The sequence below is a fragment of the Zootoca vivipara genome, chromosome 10 (assembly GCF_963506605.1).
Source record: "Zootoca vivipara chromosome 10, rZooViv1.1, whole genome shotgun sequence".
Taxonomy (NCBI): Eukaryota; Metazoa; Chordata; class Lepidosauria; order Squamata; family Lacertidae; genus Zootoca; species Zootoca vivipara.
Window position 1 is genome coordinate 54,824,839 of NC_083285.1, and position 27,740 is coordinate 54,852,578.

General features: G+C 39.7%; 1 protein-coding gene across 11 annotated transcripts in view; it reads left to right on the forward strand.

Annotated features, from left to right (window-relative positions):
- WNK1 (WNK lysine deficient protein kinase 1) overlaps positions 1–27,740 on the forward strand; it is a 117,727-nt gene that overhangs the window by 22,782 nt on the left and 67,205 nt on the right. For all 11 annotated transcript variants that reach the window (XM_035127436.2, XM_060279974.1, XM_060279975.1 and 8 more), the window contains exons 2-3: positions 20,236–20,408; positions 26,859–27,079. In XM_035127436.2, coding sequence (XP_034983327.1) covers positions 20,236–20,408; positions 26,859–27,079 — 394 coding nt within the window. The remainder of the gene's footprint in view (positions 1–20,235; positions 20,409–26,858; positions 27,080–27,740) is intronic.

Below are 27,740 nucleotides of genomic sequence, written 5' to 3' on the forward strand. Positions count from 1 at the left end.
AGACATCTGAAGGCAGCCCTGTTTAGGGAGGCTTTTAATGTTTAATCCATTATTGTATTTTATTTTTCTGTTGGAAGCCGCCCAAAGTGGCTGGGGAAACCCAGCCAGATGGGCGGGGTATAAATAATAAATTATTATTATTATTATTATTTATTTATTTATTTATTATTATTATTATTAAAAGACTTGAAGATAAGCACAAAAATGCACAGCATGCAGTAAACTTGCCCAGCTTGCTCACCTCCCCTTATTGCAGTTACAAAATTGCCCTGGGTGCAGTGGCTAAAATTGCTGTAGACGTGTGTCTGAAATGACAATAAAATGTATGCAACTCACTAAGTTCTTTCAGACATATGAAGATGAAACTTCCATTATCAGATGTGTATGTTATAATTACAGGTTTGACATATTAAATTCTATCCCAGAAGCTTCAGGGTTTCTCAAATGATTGAAAATAAACAGAAAAAACTACAGCAATATTTATAGATGGTACTTCAGAAAAGCTTCTGACAAACTTTCGAACAACTCAAATTACAGCATTTAAATGAGTCACTAGACAGGCCAGCCCCTTGTTCAGCTTCCATTGCACCTGTAGAAATATCTTAAGTATTTGCCATTTAAATGTTCGTTTTCAGGTTTCTACAAAGCAGGGAACAACCATAATATTTTTAATTAATTTAACAGGATTTATGTACCACTTAATCATCAAAACTTCTAAGCAATTTAGATAATCAATTTGAGTTATTTTAAAGTTGCTGTTATGGAATACTTTTTATTCATTTATATAATAAAATTTGCATATCACTGAATGTAGAAAAACCATCTATCTCTGGGCTTCTATTCAGTAGATTCAGAAAGGTCTATCAATATCTATATATAGATATTGATATATGGCTGGATCTAGCTTCAGTTTGGCCTTTGCTTGCCTGTGTAGTAATAATAATAAATAAATAAATAAATAAATAAATAAATAATTTATTTATACCCTGCCCATCTGGCTGGGTTTCCCCAGCCACTCTGGGCGGCTTCCAACAGAGGAATAAAATAATCGATTAAAGTTTAAAAGCCTCTCTAAACAGGGCTGCCTTCAGTTGTCTTCTAAAAATCTGGTAGCTGTTTTTCTCTTTGACATCTGATGAGAGGGCGTTCCACAGGGCAGGCGCCACTACCGAGAAGGCCCTCTGCCTGGTTCCCTGCAACTTTTAATTTCATCACTTGATTACTCAACACTTGATGGCATGATCCTGTAGATAATCATCACTGCCTATTTACAGTGGTACCTCTACTTACAAAAAACTCTACTTACGAATGTTTCTACTTGCAAACAGAGCTCCGTCCGCGATATTGGATGCGGTTTAGATAGGATTTTTTCTACTTACGGATTTTTAGATAGGGTTGCTTCAACTTAACGAATTTTTTCTCCCAATGCATTCGACTTACAATTTTTTTCGACTTACGAATGTGCGTTTGGAACGCATTAAATTCATAAGTAGAGATACCACTGTATATTTTATTGAAAACTTGTGATTTTAACTAATCTCCTAGTTTTAATGACTTTTTTCTTAGTCAACCTGTGCTTCAGCATGGAAGAAGAGTGGGATTCAAAAATACAAAATAATTAAATGAAGCAGAATATATACTGACTATTGAAAAGCCTTCTGTGTGAGTTGATATAAGGTGGTGGTTGATTTTTGATTACTGAGTCACATGCAAGTATAGTGGTACCTTGGTTCTCAAATGTAATCCATTCCGGAAGTCCGTTTGACTTCCAAAATGTTTGAAAACCAATGCACAGCTTCTGATTGGCACAGGTGCCCTGGAAACAATAGCCGACAGCTGCATCGGATGTTCGGCTTCTGAAAAACATTTGAAAACCGGAACACTTACTTCCGGATATTCAGCGTTCAGGAGCCAAAATGTTCAAGTACCAAGGCGTTCAAGAACCAAGATTCCACTGTACTAGATTATATAGCTGTAAAGTCATTGAACATGAATGTGTTCAGTGCTCTATATTAGCTTGTTAAGAAACTATTCTCTATGTTAGCTTGTTAGCTTCTTGCTTTGTGTTAGCTCGTTAAGAGATTATGGGCTTTGTTTTTGTAAATTAATTGTCTTAATTTAACTGCTCTGTGGCATTTTGTGTGTAAAATCTTTTCTCCCCTGTCATGTTAAAGAGTTCTGCGTTCTGCCTTGTTCTCTAAAACAAAGCAAAAAACATATTTCTGCTTTGCCACTCTAAATAGACCTAATTCCATCACCTGTGACTGCTAATTTTGTTTCTTTTGGAAATTTAAATGGCATATTATTTTACTAAACACAATCAAGGTCTAAGGATTGGCGTGCAGTTTCACTGCTCAAAGGCTGTGGCTGTTACTTTGATAAAAATTAGAGACATCTGTTAGTCACAATGGTTTTGATACAGTTTTATTGGCAAATTATGAGGGAGGCTTAGTGCTAGATTGATGTAAATCCTGCACTCGGAAGAATCCTTGCTTTTTTTGGGGGGGGGGAGAAAACTACTTTGATTCCCACCCCCCTTTAATCATGATCATGGGATTCTGATTATGTAGCTCCCAAACCACCTAGAAGGCTTAGTGTTAACAGATCTAGGAATCATTCCCCAATCTCGTGAAGCATTTATGTACTGGTAGTTGCAAAAATGTCTTTTTAACGACGTGGAAAAGCAGAATGGGAAGGAAACTTCATCTTTTTAACAGTCATTAAAATAGTTTTAGTTTCTTCTAAAAACTGAACCGGGGGAGGGAGCCTGTGTTAAGTCAAACTTACTTGGAGAAAAGGTTGGAAGCTTAGAAATTCCTGTTGGCTATGTTAATTCATTTTGCGTTTTATGCACTGTTGAACATAATGTGAAATTAAAAGTACCATAAAAAGTTAAGTGCCAGGTAACTCCACTGAAAACGGCCTTTAATGGGAGAACAAGCATGGTCCTAAATCTGATTGAATGGTTCTTAGAGGCAATTTTATGCAAGCAGAAAAGCAGGATTTTTGCTAGTGCATTTAAAATTACAGTGGTACCTTGGTTTACGAACTTAATCCGTTCCAGCAATCCGTTCTTAAACCAAAACCAGTCTTAAACCGAGACGCGCTTTCCCTAATGAGGCCCCCTGCTGCTGGTGCCCTTCCACCGTTCGGATTCCATTCTTAGACCGAGGTAAAGTTCTCAAACCAAGACACTTTCTGGTTTTTCAGAGTTTGTAAACCAAACTGTTCTTAAACCGAGGTACCACTGTAGTTGCTTGCACTACTTCTGACATGTATTGGAAGGCTTCAAACTGTTCCTTTCAAATGATTTTACATATACTGTATATTAGGGTGTGAGTTAGGTTTTTGTTTCCTAAAGTTTCTGCTGTATTTTATTATTCTGAATGAAAACATGGTAATTTCTTTTTGTGTGCTCTGGAGTTCTATGTTAGTATGGAATTCTATGTTAGTATGAATTCTGTGCATGACGAGCATTTTTATTTTTACCTGCAAGAAACAAAAATAGATGGCTTATGTGGCTTTAATATGTTGGATTTTGAAATTTTGTGGAATATCAACAACTTTGGCTGCCTTCCTAGTTGAATTGAATTTGATCCAAATAAAAATAGCAGTGAGTAGACAAAGGGTGAAGGTGATTGGAAGATTTTTTTTATCAGTAACATTTTGGCATGGGCATTGCTCTGAATGATGTAGTAGCATACAATGAAAGAGCTTCACTTGTGATAGTGTGTTCTCCCAATTGTGTTGTGCCAGCACAATTGTGTTGTGCCAGTGCGTTAAGCTTAAGCCTGTAAAAGTTTGGATTGTAATGGGGCATATAGAGAGGAAAAGCTGTTATATTTTGTTGAAGCTGCTTAGGGCTTTGTAGCTGATTGTAGCAGTCTTGTAAATAAGCCCATGAAAGTTACTTGCATGTGGCAGGTGGGGAGGATAATTTCTAGCCAGGGTGGGGGGCTGGTTGAAGTGGGATGAAGAGCTCTGCCCCTTACACTTTTATGCATGGCAACCTGCTTGATTTCTATTCTGTATGTAGAGAAATGATAGATTTGCCAGCCTACTCATTCAGCTGTGCAGTTCCTTGTCATCTTATGGCTACTAGGCAAGTGTTAAATGTGCTGAAATATAAGGCTGGATTATAGTTAGGTACTTAATATATACTGAGCTCAGTGTTCCCAGCTGAAGCTCTTGATTTTCTCATGGTGAGCAAACTGGCAGTATACCCTTTTGGAATAATTTTAAGTTAAATAAACCATAAGTACTATCTGAATTTGAAAATGTCTGTTGTGAAAATACAAAACTTTCCAGTTAAACTTGAAATAAGGCAGAATTGTAACTCGGGTGTTTCTTTTGACCAAATCCACTTTACAGATTTAATCCTGTTGCAGAAAGGATTTCAATGAGTCTTCTGAAAATATAGCAAATGTAGCAAATTATTGGAATAAAGTTGGAATATGCAAATAATGTTTTTTGCAAATTGCATATTGCTGAAAAATCACTTGGCAGAGATCCCATAGGGTTCACTTTTTCATGAAATGATATACAAATTTAATAATCATAAACCTAACCAACATGCATTGGCTATTATTGGCATTGGTTTGACAGGTCTTGTGGCCAAACTTCCATCATGGGGTGGATATAATAATAATAATAATAATAATAATAATAATAATAATATATTATTTATACCCCGCCCATCTGGCTGGGTTTCCCCAGCCACTCTGGGCGGCTTCCAACCAAATATTAAAAACAATACAGCATTGTGATGCCAACTCACAGAAGGCACTGTACTAGAAGTCTGGATGACCTCACAAAGCGACCCAAATCTTGTATTTTCTCCCTGCTGGTGCTACTTTAAGTGGGTTGCTTCACATTACTGCATGATAGGGTGTGTCCTGGGTAGGAGCTGTATAGAAACTGTGATTATGCACAAAACTCTGAGATTGTTGCTGCGGGTCATGTATTTTCTGTTTCTTGATAGGTAGACAAGCAGCGCTGTCTTACAGCTGCTGACACTGGGACTGGCTGTAGACTACCCTCTGCAGGAGTTAGTACCAGAGGTGGTGTTAAGAGCAGTAATGATTCATTGTGTATTTAGGGTAAGCTTTAGCTGGATTTAGCAATTAGCTGGGATGCGGGTGGTGCTGTGGTGTAAACCACTGAGCCTTGGGCTTGCCGATCAGAAGGTCGGTGGTTTGAATCCCTGTGACGGGATGAGCTCCCGTTGTTCGGTCCCTGTTCCTGCCAACCTAGCAGTTCGAAAGTATGTCAAAAGTGTAAGTAGATAAATAGGTACCGCTCTGGCGGGAAGGTAAACGACATTTCTGTGTTCTGCTCTGGTTCACCAGAAGTGGCTTAGTCATGCTGGCCACATGACCCGGAAGCTGTATGCGGACAAACGCCTATAGAGCAAGATGAGTGCCGCAACCCCAGAGTCTTCCGCAACTGATCTTATGGTCAGGGGTCCCTTTACCTTTACCTTAGCTGGCATTAGTGGGATGTGAGCACATATTCACAAATGGTCTTTTGGTGTTGGCTATAACAATGGTTATAGCTGGTGCTTCTACTACCACTAGTGTTTATTCAGTAAACATTTGTGGTAGAAATTGTGCATCACAAGTGGTGCTGTTAACATATGACTATGTAGATGAAGTCAAGTAGTTTGAAGCATATAGATGTCTTTTTATGTCTCTGGAAAGATGCCTTTGTGCATATATTCAATAGGAGTATAGCATCTAGATCAAGGGAAGTAATAGTACCACTGTATTCTGCTCTGGTCAGACCTCACCTGGAGTACTGTGTCCAGTTCTGGGCACCACAGTTCAAGAAGGATACTGACAAGCTGGAACGTGTCCAGAAGAGGGCAACCAAAATGGCCAAAGGCCTGGAAACTGTGCCTTATGAGGAACGGCTTAGGGAGCTGGGTATGTTTAGCCTGGAGAAGAGAAGGTTAAGGGTTGATATGATAGCCATGTTCAAATATATAAAAGGAGGGAGAAAGGTTGTTTTCTGCTGCTCCAGAGAAGCGGACACGGAGCAATGGATTCAAACTTCAAGAAAGAAGATTCCACCTAAACATTAGGAAGAACTTCCTGACAGTAAGAGCTGTTCGGCAGTGGAATTTGCTACCAAGGAGTGTGGTGGAGTCTCCTTCTTTGGAGGTCTTTAAGCAGAGGCTTGACAGGCATATGTCAAGAATGCTTTGATGGTGTTTCCTGCTTGGCAGGGGGTTGGACTGGATGGCCCTTGTGGTCTCTTCCAACTCTATGATTCTATGATTCTAGTGATAAAAAATGCACATCTAACTGCCTAAGATGTGATTACAAAGCCACCTATGCTCCAATTTTTTCTGAAAGTTTTATTTCTAGTATATTAGCCATGGAGATCAGATTAGCTTCCCTAACATCGCATAGGACATTTGTTGTGAACTGCATGCCAACTTTTGCATTCCAGTGTTATGTAACACTTTATTGCTTTTTGAAGGAACTTAGAGGACTCGGTTGTGTAACCAGTATTGTAGAGATTGGCATGGTAGCAGTTTGACCTTCACATATAACGTTTCTTTTAAAAGGTATGGGATTTGTTAGCCTGCTTCATAATAAATGCAAAAGCTGACCTCTAAAATAATACCTCTTATCCCTTCTTGAAGTGATATATTTATATAATTTTGAGGTTGTAAAGGATTCTTCACTCTAGTAACACGTTCTTTTGCAGGATGGCTGATGCTTTCCATCGTTCCTGGAAGAGGAAAATACAGATCCAGTCATCCTTTTGAATACTGATTTGGAAGCAGTGAACAGAATGAAAACTCATTAGCATTTAATACTTTTCTGCTTTATATCTGGCAATTTCAGTTTAAGAATATATTGTATTAATGTGCAGTTCAGAATAGTAAACACAGTGTGTCTAGAAACTTCTTAATTCTTTGGAATTTCAGAATTCTTTTTATTTCATATGTAATATTCAGCATAAACTTTAATTATTTCTCTATTTCTTAGCATGTAATATTCACGGCTTGGCTGTGACAACTGAACTGCAATTTGATAGGCAGGCATTGTGGTTGTGGTAGGGCTGGTCATTTATATTTTAAAAGAGAAATGCTAATAGTGCTTGTTTTCATCTTCCCCATTTTTTCTCATGTTGAGATTTGCAACTTGTCTATGTTGAATTATGCCATCTTCAGAGATTCATAAAAGACTTAAGTGGGGCAGAAGGAAGGTAATAAGCAGTGTTAGAAATTAGCCATGTGTATTTTGCTACTGGCGTGGATCCAGTTGTGACCACATGAAATCCATATTGTGATATTGGTTCCATAATTTTTGATCATGCATGCAGTATGCAAAAAATCCCAATGTGTTAAAAACTGTGAAGCTAGCCAATGCCTCTACTTAGCTTCATCCTTATTTCAGACATTGTGACATACCCTTATATCACAATGTCGAAAACCAGATATCGCCCAGCTCTAATCTCTAGATGCCAGGTTAGTGACTGACACCTCCAGCTTTCTTAACTAGGTAAGCAGAAGAGCTTATTTATGTATTTATATCCCACCTTTTTCTCCAAGGAGTACATGGTTTACCCCCCTCCTCAATTAATCTCTAAAAAGACCCTGTGAGGTAGGTTTAGAGGCCCAAGGTCACCCAGTGAGTATAGAAGTGGTATAGAAATGAAAATCATCATCATCACACTGCTTAAAAAAAGGCATCCAGACCTCCACTGTGGCAACCGTAACCTAGGTTTAAGGTTCTATTTGGCGATTAGCTTATATATTTGAGTTCCTAACACTGGTAATAAGATGTAGGGACTTGATTATATAGGCTCCTTGAACCATGATAACCTGCATAGTTCTGGTTTTGAATCCTGAGAAATAGCCCCCAAACTGTTCTCATTCAGGCTTTGAAAAATAGAATGGCACAAAACCAAGGACAACATGTGCCTTAAAATACAAAGTAATGAGAAACAGACTTCTCTGTTGGTAAGACTGTGTATGAATAACATCATAGGTATCTTGCTGTATGATGCATTTAGGTCATATTGCTCATCCTTAACAGTACAGTACTGACATTTCCTGGTCATTCTCTTGTTCCGTCCAGCATTCTTGCAGAATAATCAGTCTTTGAATTTGAATTCTCTTTCATCCTTACTGCACTTCATGTTTTCTTGTTTACACCCCATTCAGAAAAATATAAAAATGCTACATGGTGCAATAATTAAATACTTCACAGATTCAAAACCATATCCTTTTGGCTTCCTTATCATTAGGCCTTATACACAATTACCACAGCAAACCTCTGAGTAATTCATAATACCAAATGTCTCTTTTAGTTTTGCAAGCTAAAAAAATAATGCCTTTGGATACATTAATCCGCTAATCCTTACAACCACCCTGTAGGGCATATCAGTATTTTAAAAAACTCATTTTGGAAGGACAGGTGAAAATGTATAATCTGTTTTTACTTGAAAGTCTGTTGTCTTTGTCCATGGAGTAGGGAATCAAGAGATAAAAGGAACAACTGGCAAGTTTGGCCTTGGAGTTCAAAATGAAGCAGGGCAAAGGCTAATAGAGTTCTGTCAAGAGAACAAGCTGGTCATCACAAACACTCTCTTCCAACAACACAAGAGACGACTCTACACATGGATATCACCAAATGGGCAGCATCAAAATCAGATTGATTATATTCTCTGCAGCCAAAGATGGAGAAGCTCTATACAATCAGCAAAAACAAGACCTGGAGCTGACTGTAACTCAGATCATCAGCTTCTTATAGCAAAATTCCAGCTTAAACTGAAGAAAGTAGGAAAAACCACTGGGCCAGTAAGATACAATCTGAATCAAATCCCTTATGAATACACAGTGGAAGTGAGGAACAGGTTTAAGGATTTAGATTTGGTGGACAGAGTGCCTGAAGAACTATGGATGGAGGCTCGTAACATTATACAGGAGGCAGCAACGAAAACCATCCCAAGGAAAAGGAAATGCAAGAAAGCAAAATGGCTGTCCAACGAGGCCTTACAAATAGCGGAGGAGAGGAGGCAAGCAAAATGCAAGGGAGATAGGGAAAGATACAGGAAACTGAATGCAGATTTCCAAAAAACAGCAAGGAGAGACAAGAGGGTCTTCTTAAATGAGCAATGCAAAGAAATAGAGGAAAACAATAGAATGGGGAAAACCAGAGATCTGTTCAAGAAAATTGGAGATATGAAAGGAACATTTCGTACAAAGATTACCATAATCAAGGACAAAAGTGGTAAGGACCTAACAGAAGCAGAAGACATCAAGAAGAGGTGGCAAGAATACACAGAGGAATTATACCAGAAAGACATGGAGGTTTCGTACACCCCAGGTAGTGTGGTTGCTGACCTTGAGCCAGACATCTTGGAGAGTGAAGTCAAATGGGCCTTAGAAAGCACTGCTAATAACAAGGCCAGTGGAAGTGATGATATTCCAGCTGAACTATTTAAAATTTTAAAAGATGATGCTGTTAAGGTGCTACACCCAATATGCCAGCAAGTTTGGAAAACTCAGCAATGGCCAGAGGATTGGAGAAGATCAGTCTACATCCCAATTCCAAAGAAGGGCAGTGCCAAAGAATGCTCCAACTACCGCACAATTGCGCTCATTTCACACGCTAGCAAGGTTATGCTTAAAATTCTACAAGGCAGGCTTAGGCAGTATGTGGACCGAGAACTCCCAGAAGTGCAAGCTGGATTTCGAAAGGGCAGAGGAACCAGAGACCAAATAGCAAACATGCGCTGGATTATGGAGAAAGCTAGAGAGTTCCAGAAAAATGTCTACTTCTGCTTCATTGACTATGCAAAAGCCTTTGACTGTGTCGACCACAGCAAACTATGGCAAGTTCTTAAAGAAATGGGAGTGCCTGATCACCTCATCTGTCTCCTGAGAAATCTCTATGTGGGACAAGAAGCTACAGTTAGAACTGGATATGGAACAACTGAGTGGTTCAAAATTGGGAAAGGAGTACGACAAGGTTGTATATTGTCTCCCTGCTTATTTAACTTATATGCAGAATTCATCATGCGAAAGGCTGGACTAGATGAATCCCAAGCCGGAATTAAGATTGCCGGAAGAAATATCAACAACCTCAGATATGCAGATGACACAACCTTGATGGCAGAAAGCGAGGAGGAATTAAAGAACCTTTTAATGAGGGTGAAAGAGGAGAGCGCAAAATATGGTCTGAAGCTCAACATCAAAAAAACCAAGATCATGGCCACTGGTCCCATCACCTCCTGGCAAATAGAAGGGGAAGAAATGGAGGCAGTGAGAGATTTTACCTTCTTGGGCTCCTTGATCACTGCAGATGGTGACAGCAGTCACGAAATTAAAAGACGCCTGCTTCTTGGGAGAAAAGCAATGACAAACCTAGACAGCATCTTAAAAAGCAGAGACATCACCTTGCCGACAAAGGTCCGTATAGTTAAAGCTATGGTTTTCCCAGTAGTGATGTATGGAAGTGAGAGCTGGACCATAAAGAAGGCTGATCGCCGAAGAATTGATGCTTTTGAATTATGGTGCTGGAGGAGACTCTTGAGAGTCCCATGGAAGGACAGATCGTGAAGCTGAGGCTCCAATACTTTGGCCACCTCATGAGAAGAGAAGAATCCTTGGAAAAGACCCTGATGTTGGGAAAGATTGAGGGCACTAGGAGAAGGGGACGACAGAGGACAAGATGGTTGGACAGTGTTCTCGAAGCTACGAACATGAGTTTGACCAAACTGCGGGAGGCAGTGCAAGACAGGAGTGCCTGGCGTGCTATGGTCCATGGGGTCACGAAGAGTCGGACACGACTAAACGACTAAACAACAACTTGAAAGTAGTCAAGACAATTTAAGAGATTTGGAAGCAGGAATACAAACACTGCAACCACCTAAACAAGTATTTATTTATTTCATTTATGAATTGCTTCCTGTTAAATAACTTTGAGATCTTTCATAATAAAAACAGCAACAATAAAAGCACATAAAATAATTTCAAGCATTAAAAACAATATGACATCTGACATTGACTGGAATAAAACAGTAAAACCCACATACCAAATTGCAGCTTTCAGGCATAGGATGTCATACTGTGACGTAGAAAGAAGGCTTGGCAAAAGGCTTTCAGCTGTTTCTTGAAGCATGAGAGAAATTGGTCTAGACCAGTCTCCTGGAGAGTGGGTTCTGGAGCTGTTTTACAGCTGAAAACTGAATTCCACTAGCACAGGAAAATTCAAAATGGGACTCTTTGTTCCCTACATGCTGAGGCACAGAGCTATCCAGTTAGCAGGCTGTGGGGGAAGAGGTGTTTCCAGTTTTTTAAAAATATTTATATTTTATTATGGTGATTTCAGTTAAAAGAAATAAAGTAATACTGAAAAAGGGGAAAGTGAGAGGGAGAAAAACAACAACAATGATACATTTAAAAACACAAATATACAAAAAAAGAAGCAATATACAATATTCCCATACATTCTTGTATAAATTGGTATAGTGTTATTGTCCTGGTACTTATGTAAATGTTAATAGCCTACTACATTTTGTATAAACTCATTCCAAATTTTATCATATTTATCCATACAGAGTCTGTGCCTGTAAGCAGTCTGTTCATAAATTGCGAGTGATGTCATATCATCTGTCCATTGATTGAAGGGTAGCATATCTTTATTTTTCCAATTCCTCAATATCAATCTCTTGGCCACCATTAAAAGGTAAAGGTACCTCTCAGCAATAGGTCCAGTCGCGGACGACTCTGGGGTTGCAGCGCTCATCTTGCACTATAGGCTGAGGGAGCCGGCGTTTGTCCGCACACAGCTTCCAGGTCATGTGGCCAGCATGATTAAGCCGCTTCTGGCGAACCAGAGCAGTGCACGGAAATGCCGTTTACCTTCCTGCTGGAGCGGTACCTATTTATCTACTTGAACTTTACGTGCTTTCGAACTGCTAGGTGGGCAGGAGCTGGGACCGAACTACAGGAGCTCACCCTGTCGCGGGGATTTGAACTGCCAACCTTCTGATCGGCAAGCCCTAGGCTCTGTGGTTTAGACCACAGCGCCACCCGCGTCCCTTTAATGGCCACCATCAGGACACGGAGAATCCATTTCCATTGTCTCCTTGAGAATTTCCATACTGCAGGTATATAGTTCAATAAAATATTCGCTGCTGAAATATTTAACTTTCTGCACAGTCATAGTTACACAGTCCAGCAATTTCTCCCAAAACTTGTTAAGTAAAGAACACTGTACAAACATGTGTTTCAGAGAGGCATTCTCCTTGCCACATCTCCAACACTGAATTGTCTTAGCTAACCCTTTTTTATACAACCGTAAAGGGGTCCAATAAACTCTAAATATTATTTTCTGTTGTGTTAGTTTTAATTTTAAATCTAATGACACCTTCGGTATTGAAGCTAATACATTTTCCCACTGTCTGGGCAAGAATGAAAGTTTCAATTCTTTATTCCAGTCATCTCTTACAGACTGCATATTGAACTTGTGTATTGTTAATAGACATAAAAATTAATTGCTGTTTTTTTATTTTTGAATGAGTTGTCCAGTTGCTCCAATATCTGGAAGCTGAAAGGGCTGATGGCCCAAACACATTTGTTGGGAGATGTTGTAATTGAAGACATTGCCATTGGGCTGCATCTGATAGGTGATATTTTTGTCTTAAAATAGCAAAAGTATAAAATTCATCTTCCCCATATATTGGTTGGTCCAATGTCAATACACCTGCTTCCATCCACTTTTTCCATATCACCATCTTTTTTGCAATTCTTAGTGTGGGGTTTCCCTACAGAGTAAGTTTAGCATCTGAAAATAGATCAAATTTGTTTTTATTAGCCCAATATATTCCATATTCTTCATATTGTTTCCAGAGTCACCTGAGATTTTAGATATTTCAATCCTAATATTGTCCAACCAATCAAAGGTGTTATGTACATATATTCTAGGGTTGCCCACATCAGAAAATTGGGGCCAACAGTGGTATTCCAATATTTAGTACTTGACAGTAGGTAAGCATAGTGATATAATTCCGAATTTGGGCTTACGAAACTGCCTTCTTTAATTTGTAGCTGCATTCTCTGCAAGAATATTCTTGGTGATGCTGAGCCCCAAAGGCATTTCCTAAACAATGAATTTATCTTTTGAAAATACGATCCAGATATAAAAACCGGAAGTCCTTTTTCCAGTTCCAGTTCTGTATACTTTGAGAAATGGCACATCTTTTTTTTCTTAGGGTTTGGTGTACAATATAAGTGTTGGGGTAATAGGATTTTGATTATAAATAGGATTTATAAATAGGATTTCATTATAAAATCAAGTTTTGTGAATAGTTTGCCAGCCTCTTTCACCTAGTAGCATAGTCTTATGGACTGACATTTTAATATGATCCTAAATGTTTAAATGATGATAAAAAATTAAAAGTAGACTCCTTCCTCCCTTAATTCAGCTTCAAAGAAAAGAAGCAGTTTTTTTAAATAAAGACCTGCTATGTTTGTGCCTTATGCACTACTGTAGCGATCTGATAGGTTTCCTAGGTTTGTGCCTTATGCACTTAGTGCCTTATGCACTATGTTTGTGCCTTATGCACTACTGTAGCAATCTGATAGGTTTCCTAGGTTAAATTGCAAATTCAGTTAGCCCTACTTAAAAATGTGCTCTATGTGTGAGAGAGATGTCTACAGTATTATGTATTCTGGAAATGTGCTTGCTATACATTTGAATATTTCATAATACATTGTGCCAAAATATTGCTAGATGGTTCCTGAGCTCAAGGACCAGGTTTCTGTCTGTGTTTGGATACAGCTGGACACTATTTGAATCAAGATGGTGGGCTGAAACTTTAAAAGTTGCACTGATTTTGGGGGGTTCTTATAATTCCCAAGCAATGCCAGTTATGAGCGGTATATATTAATTGCTTAGTATGAATTATTCCAATATAAACAGTAGTTAGAGATCTTCGCATGCAAGGCAAACTGTACCTATGAGAGTAATTGGGACATTGTTGAATTAGCCAGAAATTATAAACTTAAATCTAGAAGAAAAACATTGATTTAGAGTTCTGGTATGTTAGCTGACATATTGCTTATATTTGAGTTAGTCATAGGATAGGAGAACTGAGCAGGCAAGCTGGTGATAGTTATACAGTAAGTATTACTATAGGCTATATTTGAAGATGGTATTTTCCTAGGGCAGCTTCCTTGTAAAGAGGAAATTAATACAAACACAAAACTGGACATTGAACGGTGACCTTATCCAAAACTATGATAAGAACTGCATTTGTCCTGCACATGCTTCACTCACACTTGGCTTTATGCATACAAGAGATTTCCTCAATTTCCTCAATTTGGTAGATTTTATACCCCAAAGTGTAAAATATAGGAGCTGTTGGCACTAGCTTCTTGGCCAAGGTTTCTTTTTGTTTGCCTTCCTTTGGAACATATTAGTCTTATGTAGCCCCAGGGAAGGTGTGGGTGTGGAAACCCCAACAGTTCTCTCAGACTGGTGTTTGTTTCAGGAGTTGGCATGTGCTCCCTGGCCTGGGTTTCCTTGCTTCTGCAAGGAATAGTATCTGACACTGATGTCCTTTTGGTCTCTGTACAGTTCACTAATATCTTTTTGAAAAATACCAAAAATATTTGTTCTGCTGTTTTCGGGTTCATGAATGCTAGAATTTTCTCCTAGGCAACTGCTCTATTCCTTCTAGTCCTCTGTGCTTATGAGCATTGTGCACAGGTGTTAAAAACATCTGATTGTTTGTTGCCTAGCTACAGTTACTATAGTTTGGGATCCCATTGTTTTAATTATACTTTTTTTTTAAAAAAAGGTGTCTGTCTAGTTGCTGACAATGGCATAGTTTGTAAATTTAAGCACTTGCAGAATGGCAGGCATTTTAATTATTTTATCTACTCTTTATCATTTCATGTAAACAAAAACAGAATTTTGAAGATATCAGTTGCTATGCACTTGCATTTCTCATATTCTTTGTAATATCTGTCCTTTATAAAATATCAGTGTTTTCATCTTAGAAAACTGTAATTGGAGACTGTGTACTGCATTATGCATGTGTGTGTGCTTTTAAAATTATCTTGCTCATTTAAAATTTATAAGCTCTCAAAGACAGTTTAACTCACCCATGTGAATTAAGATCAGCTAGAGAGACTGGGTTGCTCTGGGTTGTCACCATCATCTGCAATGAGGATATCGTCTGTTAGAAATGTGTTTTTTTCCCCTTTGAGTGGCATATGTATTGTGACACTCCAAAGGGAGATTCACCAGGCTTGCTCCACTTAAAACCTTTAGGGGATTGGTTAAAAAAAACACACACCTGGAATTCAGAAAATATGATCAGTATTTATTTCTGGGACAAAAAATTGTCTTAATATTTCCTTAAAAACAACAACACTTAAATGTGTTTTGGAAGTTATATTGGTGGCCCATAGTTGGCTTAGCTCATCCTCAGTGCTTTTTCCCATTCACCTTCATTTGCCCGTGATGGCAAAGTCATTCAGTTGATGTAACTGCCTAGAGGTGCAAAGAATAGCTGACTCAGTGCCATGCACAAATAACCTTGTTAGTGGTAGGAGGATGCAAAGTGCCAACATGGACCTAGAGAGTTTTAGTACAGTCATAACTCGGTTTAAGTACGCTTCGGTTTGAGTACTTTCAGTTTAAGTACTCTGCGGACCCATCTGGAATGGATTAATCCACTTTCCATTACTTTCAATGGGAAAGTTCGCTTCAGGTTAAGTACGGACTTCCAGAACCAATTACACTCATACTTCGGGTTAAGTACGCTTCAGGTTGAGTACTCCGCCGACCATCTGGAACAGATTAATCCACTTTCCATTACTTTCAATGGGAAAGTTCGCTTTAGGTTAAGTACGCTTCAGTTTAAGTACTCCGCGGACCCATCTGGAACGGATTAATCCACTTTCCATTACTTTCAATGGGAAAGTTCGCTTCAGGTTAAGTACGCTTTAGGTTAAGTACAGACTTCAGGAACCAGTTGTGTACTTAAACCAAGGTACCACTGTATTCTAATTTACTAGTAGACACACAAGCATGGTAGGAAAAATATTTTTTTAAAACAGCTGTAAAAACCGTTGCTGCCCGGACATGTTGGTGACAGAGAGCGGTGCACAGGGATAAGGACCTCCTGGAGTTGGGGGGCAGTTTCATTGTACCCACTCCTTTTTATAGTGAGGGTGGATGGGACACTAAAAGAAACACATAGTAGCCAAGTATGCAACTTGAACCATTGCTTTGCGGTTCTCTACTTGTGAATAAAAATAATAATGAAATGTCCACTGGGGAAATGGTTTGCTGTTACCTGAATGTCCTATGAAATTTCAGGGACCTGTTTATTTGGATCTGGAGCTAAATGAAGTTGACTAAGTTATAAGTGAAGGTTCTTCTAATCTTGCAGCTATATGGGAGAAATGTTTGAAGGAAGTCTAGCTGCTGGCCTGGCAGGTGTATGAATGTTGTTTAATGCGCCTCCTTCATACTTAAAAAGTTACATGCAGAAAGGAAAGTAGAGTTAAGCTTTGGAGCAGACAACCAAGCATTTTTATTTGGATGAACTATCAATATAATTTGGACCATGATATAATGGGTTTGGTGCTACACATTGGGCATCTCTAATACCGAATGCTGACTCCAATGTTGAATACCTGTCAAGTATAAATTGCCAAGAAAGACTAGTTGTGGTTTGAATGATTCTTTTATTTTCTGTCCACATTTAGTGCCCTTATATTACAGAAATGCAAGTCACATGCTGGGTAGTGTTGCATTTCTGTTGAAACAATGTCAAAACAATTTAATGTGGGTGGAAAGGAATGAAAGCTAGCAGACAAGGCTTCATGCATCTGTTTCAACTTGCTAGGAAGGCGATATTGTTGAAGGGGATGTGACATGCCCTGGAGGTTTGCTATCAAGGAAATGCAGGGTTTATCCATTTTCTATATTATCCTTTGGAATTTCATTTATGATTTGTTCTAACTGATTTGTTTATAACTGTGAAAAAATAAATGCTATATAAGCTGTGGACCACTCTTAGTCATTACAGCAAAGCACATCATCTTTAATATTGTGGGGCAATTAAATTGAAATTGATGAGCGGTAGAACATGGTTGAAGACTTCCACACAGTCATACACCTCATTTAAATGGCCAGCCTATGTGCTGTAGGGGTTTTTGCCCTGATCAGTAAGGAACTATGTATTGTTATAAAGGTTGTGTACCATCCCCAGTCCCTGCCGAGCAGTAGCAAGATTCCAGGGGTTCCAGGCGCCTATCCAGGGTTGTGTTTTGTTAAACAGTATGTTATAATACATTGTCAGCTACAGCGCATTTCACCCCTTTCCCAAATGACTTTGGAGCAAAATTAGCATTTGACACACCCTGCAGAGAACAGGGAAAGCATCTTAAGTAAAAAGTTCCATGTTTACATCCAAAGGTTAAAGGCTTCCAGTAAGAAACATACATAACTGGTCTGGTTTTGCTGTCTAGTCGTCAGTAGTTCATTTTTAAAAATGTGTGCAAATGTGTTTACTTTCTCATTTAAGTAAGTCTTTGAGGAATACTTGAAAATGTTACTGGGCTTACAGTTGAATCCTTGCAATCTAAGAGAATTTGCAGAAGATCCAAAATATGTGGCTTACCAGTCAAGTCAGTTGCCCTGTTCCAAAAGTTTAATTTGCTGCACCAGCACTTCTAATAGCATGTTTTCTTCTGCTTTTAGCGCAACAAAAGTGAGATTAATTCTTTTGTCATGCATATGTTTGTGAATTTTGGGAAAGGATGGTAGTAGATGAGTTTACAGTACAATCACATCTTACACACATTCAACTTACATGATTGAACACCGGCCAGTTAAAATTGCACAAGTGGAATGTAATCAAGGTGGAGAGCCTAAAAGCTATTTGGGGGTCAGGTCCACTGTGTGAAAAAAGCTTTTAAAGGGCAAGGGCTGCTCTGTGTACAGGTTCTGGAAGTTCTGGGCATGTTCTCTCTCTCCCCCTCCCCCACTAGCCACAAGGATGTTCCAAGGGTTTGGGTATACACAATTTTCGTGTATATGCGGAACGTTTGGAACCAAACCCCTGTGTAGGTTATATTGTATTCTGTTTGCCATTGCAAATCTATTGCAAAGGTACTTTTAAGAAGAGAATTGTGGTGGTGGTGAAATTCAGGCTGTTGAAAGTTCTGTATTTAAATTTCTCAGATTAGGTTACTCAATGTTTCTAAATTTGTAGAACACAATTGCATGTGTTTCGCTTTTCAGTCCAGGGTTTTCTTTACTTTTTTGGAATTCAGCATTGTTGAGATCACCAGCCATTTTGAATACCAGTGGCTGGAAACTACAGGTGCAGGGCATGGGACGGGGTGGGGGGAGTGCTCTTGTGCTTGGGTTCTGCTTGCAGGTTTCCTACAGGCACCTGGTTGGCCACTGTGAGAACAGGATGCTAGAATAGATGGGCCAATGGCCTGATCCAGCAGCTTCTTCTTTGTTTTTCAAGTAGCATTGTTACATTGTTCTGGATTACTGAGGCATTCCCTTTATGCTTTGTGTGTGAGCATATTTGTTTGAATTCTTGAATAGCAAGACTCTGAATTCTAAGATAACATTCAGTATATTATGCTAAAACAGGACCTAGCAATCAAAACTCAAAAGGGAAAAGAAAAGCAGCATTCAGTAGAAATACAAAAAAATATGAATTACATAAATTAGTATATAAAGCCCTTAACCATTTAGGACAGCGTCCCCAAACTAAGGCCCGGGGGCCGGATGCGGCCCAATTGCCTTCTAAATCCGGCCCACGGACAGTCCAGGAATCAGCAAGTTTTTACATGAGTGGAATGTGTTCTTTTATTTAAAATGCATCTCTGGGTTATTTGTGGGGCCTGCCTGGTGTTTTTACATAAGTAGAATGTATGCTTTTATTTAAAATGCATCTCTGGGTTTTTTGTGGGGCATAGGAATTCGTTCATATTTTTTTTTCAAAATATAGTCCGGCCCCCCACAAGGTTTGAGGGACAGTGGACCGGCCCCCTGCTGAAAAAAGTTTGTTGACTCCATTTTAGGACCAGTTTACCCACGGGATTGCCTCACCCTACATGTGCCCGCTTCTCAATCGGCAGAATTGGCATTACTACAGGTGCCATGTCGAACTTGTTCCACATTTGTAAGAACATGGTCATTTAGTGTGGCACTGCTTTCACTTTGGAACTCCCTACCTATTGAGATCAAGCACCCTCACTGTACTATTTTCAGTGCCTGCTAAAACCAAATTACCTCAACACCTGATTCACCCAATACCACAGCAGAGATAGAGAGAAACAAACAAACAAACAAACAAATTATTTTTGCTTCTGAGTGATTCAAGGGGTCTGCAGAGTAGTGCAGCAGCAAAAGACACATCTTTTGCAGCTGCGCTACCCTGCAAGACCCCCTGAATCACCAGGCCAGGCAGGTGGATATGTTAAGAGGCCAGTTGCAAGTGGCAAAATGTGACTGGCACCCAGCTAATTTCAAACCCTGATCATCTCTTATACCCTGACTGGGCCTGATAGGAGTTGGAATGCTACAACATCTGGAGGGTCACCACAGTTCTCTGTTATTTCTTTTATCATCCTTCAGTTGTGAGTAATTTCAAAGTAAGGATTCCTTTATAGGGTTATGAGTAGTCATGCAACATATTTTAAACTTTACACAGAAACTAGAAATTAAATTATTAAATGAGCAAATTGTTTTTTTTTAAACAAGGTTGGCCTGCAGTGGCTAAGTGTGCATATGTTTGTAGGCAAAGTCTGATAAGTTTGACATAAATTCCAAAGTAAATTCTCCAGAAGGGTTTTTTAAGGAAGAAGATAATCAAACTGCATGAAGTTCTGTAAAAACCACACTTTTGGGAGTATCTGTTACAAGTAGCTGTTACAAGTTTATCTGGTCACCTGAGGTGTCTTTCTCCTTACTGGTAAAATTTAGTATAGCACAAGTAGACACCACTGATTTTCTGCTGTGGAGATAAAGAATGGAAAACTGCAGTGATGTTACATCACGTGTTGGCTGAGGAGGGGTGTGTGTGTGTGCAGCTGGGCTCCTTCGGTCCTGTGTGTCTTGTAGCATCTAATCCTGCCCCAAGAATCAGCATGTTTGTGGCCTTGCCTATATAATTAAGTTGGATTTGTTTTTGTTACAGTTTTCATGTTTTGTTGCCCCCATCTTTTAGGATCGGAAGCTGTCCAAATCGGAGAGGCAACGATTTAAGGAGGAGGCTGAAATGTTGAAAGGGCTTCAACATCCTAACATTGTTAGGTTCTATGATTCCTGGGAGTCTACTGTCAAGGGAAAGAAGTGTATTGTTCTGGTTACAGAGCTTATGACATCTGGCACATTGAAAACGTGAGTATAGGCTTGTCAGAGCCATACAATAATGATGAACATTGATATCAAAATTACCAAAAAATAAATGAAAAGTTGTTTGGTTTTTTGGGCAAAAGCCTTGTAAAAGCCATTGGATATATATCTGGATATATTGACCATTTCTGAGAAGGAGGTCCAGAATGATAGCTACTGTGTACTCTTTGGGCTTTAAATTATGAAACCTCTCAACCCATTGTCAGTGCTACACTGTGAAGGAAGAAATGTTAATAGGCTTTGAGGTCCTACTTTGGCAAGCCATATCATGTCTCCTGTACAGCAAATGCTTGAAATTCAAGGCAAAATAAGCAGCAAGGGAGTCCTCTAGTGGTCAGTGAAGCACTCTTTGCTCTTCTCTATATTTTGATTATGAATAGAATTATATATCAAATAAACTATGGGGAAGGACCATAAATCAATGGTATAGCATCTGCCTTGTATGTTGAAGGTCCCATGTTCAACCCCTGGCATCTCCAGGTAGGGCTGGGAGAGAATCCTCCCTGAATCCCTAGAGTGCTGCTGCCAGTCAGTGTAGATAATACTGAGCTAGATGGACCTATGCTCTGACTTGGTATAAGGCAGCTTCCTATTTTCATAAGTTCATGTAATATAATTACGAAATTCTTACTTAATTAAACTGTTTTTAAAACTAGAATTCCTCAATGGCAACTAGTTTTTGTGTGGAGGTACACTGTGAGGAAGAGCAGCTGTCAGTTTTGAAATCCTCTTAAATGAATGGAATCAGTGAGTTATGGAAAAGGACTGTAGATAAGCTAGTCAAAGTATCCCAACTTGAGTTCTTTCTGAGGTCTACTGATACCCCAAAACAGGATTAGTTGAAAAGTGGTAAGTGGTCAGTTACCAGGTCTGCCAGATTCCTTTTCAGAAACTGGGTCTGGAGACCAATTGCCATTTTCATGCCAGATTCTTGTATCTCAGCACTTTGATGAATCTCTTTATTTCCCAAATCAAAGACAACAGGATTAATTGAATTTACCTGGGTTGTAGTCAAAATTTGGCTGTCCATAATGGAATTAAGTTTAAATTGTGAGTGGTTTACTTCTGTCCAGGTACAGAAGCCTGTAATTAGTCTCTGTTGGCAACTTCTGTAGGCTTTATCCGCTTGCACATGCAGTGACTGAGCACATGTAACCACCATTACAAAATATCTTATTTGAGCAACAGCTCTATCTGCTAGCATCTTCTAAAGCCTGCTTCCCCCTTTTCCCAAGCGAGCAAACCGTCAATCTTAGAAGTTATGGCCTAAAATAAACTTTAGTTAAACAAGCCTGCTTCATAAGCAAAATTAAGCAAATTGGCTTAAACTGACCAGAGATTGAGAAAATAAGAAAAGCTCTGCTGGCTCAGACCACTGGCTGATCTAGTCTAGCATCCTGTTCTCACAGTGGCCGAACCAGATGCCCATGGGAAGCCTGCAAGCAGGACCCGAATGCAATAGCCAGCCTTCTGATCAGCAAGCCCTAGGCTCTGTGGTTTAACCCACAGCGCCACCCGCGCTATGTAGTACGTACCCCATACTAAATTACTAATGCGGCCCAGTATCATCACCCACAATAATTTTGTGGACAAGCCTGCCTCTTTTGGGATTTCTAGTTGGCTTGATTCAATGTCCTCTTTGATGTACAGAGTGAAACCATCTCCAGTACATCCTACCCTGTCCTTACTATAGAGTCTATAACTGGAGATAACAATTACCCCCTCCCTCCCTCCATTCCACCAGGTTCCCATTGTGTCCACTATATCAATGCTGTCTTTTAAGACCATGCACTCCAGTTTGCCCACCTTGGCTCAGAAGCTTCTAACATTAGCTTATAAACATTTACATACAGTTTCCATCTTCAAGTGTCTTTGGTCTGGGGTGCTTTGGCCTCTCTGAATTGCTGACCTCTGCCCCTTCACTCTGAGTGCCTAGTTCTACAGTTCCACAGTTTAAATTTTCATCATTTCCCTCCTCCCCCCAGCTTCATCTCAGGGGACAGATTTGTTCCATTCCACTCCTGTTGGCAGTTCCCCTGTAATCACTTCAAAAGCTGCTATGCCATCTTTTCTCTTTCAGTGTCAGTGGTCTGCTTCCATTCTGGTTCAAGTGGAGTCCATACCTTTTGTTCAGGCTTGGCTTGCTGCAAAATGTTCCCCAGTGATCCAAACCCCTCTTCCTACAACCAGTGTCTCATCCACACATTGGGATTGCTAGCCTGCACCACACTAGCTGGCCCTGTGTGTGGAAGTGGTAGCATTTTGGAGAAAGCTACATTGAATGTCCTGGCTTTCAGCATCCTATCTAGCAACCTAAATTTTGCTTCCAGGACTTCATGACTACATTTCCCCCATGTCACTGGTGCAAACATGCACCATGACCACTGACTTCTCCCTAGTACAGTCATACCTCATGTTACGTCCGCTTCATGATATCTCTTTTCAGGTTATGGACGCGCCGAACCCGGAAGTCCCGGAACGGGTTACTTCTGGGTTTGGCGCGTCCGTAACCTGCGCGCATGCACAGAAGCGCTAAATCGTGCATGCGCAGAAGTGCCGCATTGCATCACACGCATGTGCAGATGCGGCGCTTCATCATACGTTTTTTCATGTTGCGAATGGGCCTCCGGAATTGATCCCGTTCGCAACAAGAGGTACTACTGTACTAACCACCTGTCTAACTGTGGGCAGTGGGCAACACCTGCACCCTTGCACCAGGTAGACGGTTCACCGTGCAATTGTATGCCTATCATACTGGCAACCATCTATGTTCCTAATTATTGAATCACCCACAACCAGGATCGATCCACCTCCTGGAAAAATATCCTTGGCACAAGAGGATACCAGCTCATCCAAGGAATGGGTTCCTTCTAATGTATTATTTCCCTCTACCTCAGAGCAATGACCTCCTTCCCTGAGACCCTCAACCTCTCTGACAGCTGAGGAGCTTTCATTCTGGGAGTGGGCTGCATGTTAGATCTTCATGAGCCTAGAAGGCTGCTGCTGTGTTAGTCCTAGGAAATGATATATGGTTTTTGCAATTTTGATAAGGTAGTATTTATGTTACAGAAGTTCAGGACAAATGGGAAAGTAGATGATACTCAGCAGTTCAGAGTAAGGATGGCTAGAAATGGAAATGCATTTAGTTACAGCGAGTACTTAAAAGATTTACAAGGACACTTGGAAGTGACTAAAACATTTGAATTAAAAGCCACATGTCACCCACAAAAATTGAATTACAGATGCTATTTCACTTCCTCTGATAGATTTCAGTGACCTGTAAGCTCATTTTCGTTTGCTGCAACATATGATACTACCTTACCTGCCAATCTGTTTTAATAGAATTAGCCAGTACTGGTATGTACTGCTTTCAAATTCAGAACAGTGCTTTGGTTCATTGTTGCTTTCCCTGGGTGAAATGGGGGGAGGAGCATAACTGCAGAATGTCAACTCAGAATGAAAAGAAGTTTTTGTTGGAAAGTGAATGACAGCTATGATGTCACTGTAGCAACCACTTAGCTATTGAAACATTAAATGAAGGAGCTCAGCCAGGAAGCCTTGGTTACAGTGTAAACTTGCCTTTACTTGACTGATGGTAATTAAGCTAACAAATGAAAAGATTTTTATGTTCTCCTTGAGACCTTGATCCTGTCCAATGACAATATCTGGACTAATTTTAAGAATTTTAGAAATGTATTTTTAGTTGGCATATTCTGTATTGTGATTCTCTCCCCACTACCCTTTATCTAAATGTGAGTGAGGTGTCAGTGCTTCCAGAAGCATTTTGCTCCTCCTTGAAAATCTGGTGGAAAAAGTTATTTTTATGTGCCTTGACAAGCCCATTGTCCTTTGAACAAACCTCATAATACCCCAGTTAGTTTACAGGAAAATAATTTAATTTCTTAGTTCAGCCTTTAGCAATACCCCCCCTCCAATAAACCTTTTCTCATATTAACAGGCTTCCTTGCTTTCCATGTAACATTCAGCATTCAAAGGTTGCTTCCCATGTCACCCCCCATGACAGGTGTTTGGGATTCTGTGAGTAGCTTGGATGCCACTATTATATGATCTTACAATAGATGCTTATCGTGATTATTCCACAACAATTCCATGCATGTTCTGATCTCTGCTTATCCTCTTCATTGTAAGAGCATGTCTTGATAGAATAATTTGGACAGCTGCCAGTTCTAGATGATTGATACTAATCCCCATTGCTACAATTTCTGTAGTTCAAAAGGAGGGACTTTGAAATCACATTTCAAACATTAATCCTGCTGTGAAAACTGCCTTGTAAAAAGCATTTGAGAGATGGTTTCATAGGGAAGTTGGAGTTCAGCTTGGAATAAGAGTTGAGAAGAGGAGGATATTAGAAGGAAAGTATGAGTATGAAGGACTCATGGGAGACTGGGAGAGGAAACTGCTGGTGTACATGTTCTGATTTGATTTCTTGGCTGAGATACCCCTTGAGTATTTTGCTGCTCACATAATACCACTCAGGTTTTTGTGCCCATTGCACAAGACACATCTTAAGAGAGGCAGTTTGGCTCAGCTATAGTGTCTTTGCTTACATTCTTGGTTCTTAAAACGTACTTGTCTGTTGCCAATTTTCTTCTCTTAAAGGCTTTGGGCCCCAACTTTTCCTGCCAGGGATGCTGACTTTTCAAATATTATCCTAAGCTGGTATCACTTCTGAAGTCTCTTGAAAATGGAGCATTTGCAGGAAGTGTAACAGCTAGGTTTTAAGAAAAATTAATTGATGTAAAGTTAATTGCTTTAAAAGACAAAAAAATTATTACAGCATGTACAGAAAACTGAATGGGTACTTAAAATTATTTTAGTTTCCTATGAAAAAGAGAAGCTGGTTTGAGGTAGTGAATGTACTTATTTTGTCCTCCTTTTGAAAAACATATAAAGATGAAACAGGACGAAGGAAGAGTTTTCCTATGTTCTTTTCAAGACTTCAGGCAACTAATTAGAAAGTGGAATAATTAGGAGGAAAGGAAATAATCTACTGCGATGTACTGGTCGACTGCTGGCTGTCCCTGGTCGGTAGTGGAATCGCAACCTACACCCCCCCCCCAACTGCAAGCTCAAGTACTCTGATGAAGCTTCCTCAAAAAGAGCTCAACAACTCTGGCCCACTCCCTCCCCAGAAAAGCTGGCAATAGGTAGATCACTGCCAGTTTTTTTTTATACTGGGAGTAGATCACAGTCTCTTGGGAGTTGGACATGCCTGTTCTAGGATACTGAGGGGATGAATGAAGAATGGCCAGCAGAGAAAGAAGAGTTGCCAGGGTCAGTAGAGAAAAAGCATGTGTGCACACATGGATCCAGTAAAACAGATTTTCTTGAAATTGCATTTATTGTTTCAGAGGTTATTTACTCCCGGCTCCCCTCAAAATCAAAATCAAATAACAGATCATATCTGCCTTCATTGACTTTCAGAGCTTATTGAGCAGCAACATAAATCTGAGGTGTCAATCCTTATGGAACCTCATAATTTGTACATGGGATCACCTCAAGATTATTGTCAAATCATAGTCCACCTGTGTCACAGATGTGTTCTGTGATTTGATGGTGACTTTGTTGTCATGAAGATACATGGGAATCTGTGCCTTGGGCATGTTTTTGTGGTGCTAGCTAGCACTGTCACTGTGATTTTTACTGTGCAACCTACTACTAAAAATGCTTTACTGGTGCAGGGGAACCTCACATAAAGTCATGCACATTAAAAAAGATTTGTTTTAATTCTACTGAATCTCAACTTTTACCCAGAACCCAAAGAATATGAAAGAGAGAGTGTGTGTCCTTATGTGAGCATGTGCACATGCATGTATTTTCTGGAGAAGGGAGTTGAGGAAAAGCACCAGAGGTGGGGTGCTCCTATACCACACTCTCAAAATTTCAAATGTGCCTACAGGTTCAGAAAGATTGGTGGCCCCTGGATAATAACCCATGAGACAATCAGTTCAGTGTATTGATTTATATAAATGCTGCAGGTGTAGTTATTATTTTTGTGAAGGAGCACTGCTGTGCAGTTTCTATTACTGTACCTCTGAAAAGGAAGACTGGTATTCAGTACAGTGGATGCTCGGGTTGCGAACGTGATCCATGCGGGAGGCACGTTCGCAACCCGCAGCACCGCGTCTGCGCATGCACGGGTGGTGATTCAGTGCTTCTGCGCATGCACAAAGCGCAGTGCCCAACCCGAAAACGTGCAACCTGAAGTATCTGTAACCCAAGGTATGACTGTATTCCCAATACTTCTCTTTGCCCTATGTTCTTTTTCTGGAGGTGTGGAGTTTGGCTCATATGAAAGCCTGCTTTTGTTACGAGCTGTTTGTTTGACGTTTATAGTTCACTTGTGGCATTCCAACAGCATGGACTTCAAGATGAAGCTTGAAGCTTATTTTTATTCCTGTGGCTCTTTCCTAGGTACCTAAAAAGGTTTAAAGTGATGAAAATCAAAGTACTGCGAAGCTGGTGCCGGCAAATACTGAAGGGTTTGCAGTTCTTGCACACGCGTACTCCTCCCATTATCCACCGTGACTTGAAGTGTGACAACATCTTTATTACTGGCCCCACAGGATCAGTCAAGATAGGAGACTTGGGTCTGGCAACCTTGAAGCGGGCTTCCTTTGCCAAGAGTGTGATAGGTAAGCTTCTGGTTTTGTTTTAGCAGTTTGTACTTGAAAATTTGCCTAATAGAATTTTCGAATTCTCACAAAGCAAAAAAAGGAAATGAAAAAAAGCTTCAGCCCTGAAAATTTTTGAGTTTTAGGTCTCATAAAATATGGGTCCCTGATATTAGTATTCTCCTAAAGAATCTTCTCAAGGTGTGTAGCCTCTTTCACTTAGCAGAACACTTTTGATAAAACCAAAGTATTTCCATCCTTTGAAATAACTGTTCTGAACTGGGATTAAGGGGAAGCACAGAGTTTTGTCTGAAAATTCTTTTTAAAAAATACAAACCTCTGCCTTATACCTAAAATTTCTGGGCTGCTGCATTTAAGTATCCTACAATAGCTTTGTCAGCTGGTCTGAAACTATAACCAGATAATTGGTTTTAACAGCTTTGTTCTGCTATTTGTTTTGTGAAGGATGCAAGCTAACAAGGGAAAAGATGGTCCTGTTTAGTCTGCATCTGCTAGTGTGTGTTTTTAGAATGCAATCTACAGCCATTTCTGAAGTTCTGTTTTCAGAATTTGTAATACCTGATTTTAACAATACAAATTCACATTTGCAAATATCTTGGCCTTTGTGACAATGAAACATTTCCTGCTTTCCAGCCAGTCTAGAAACAATTAATGTTAGTGG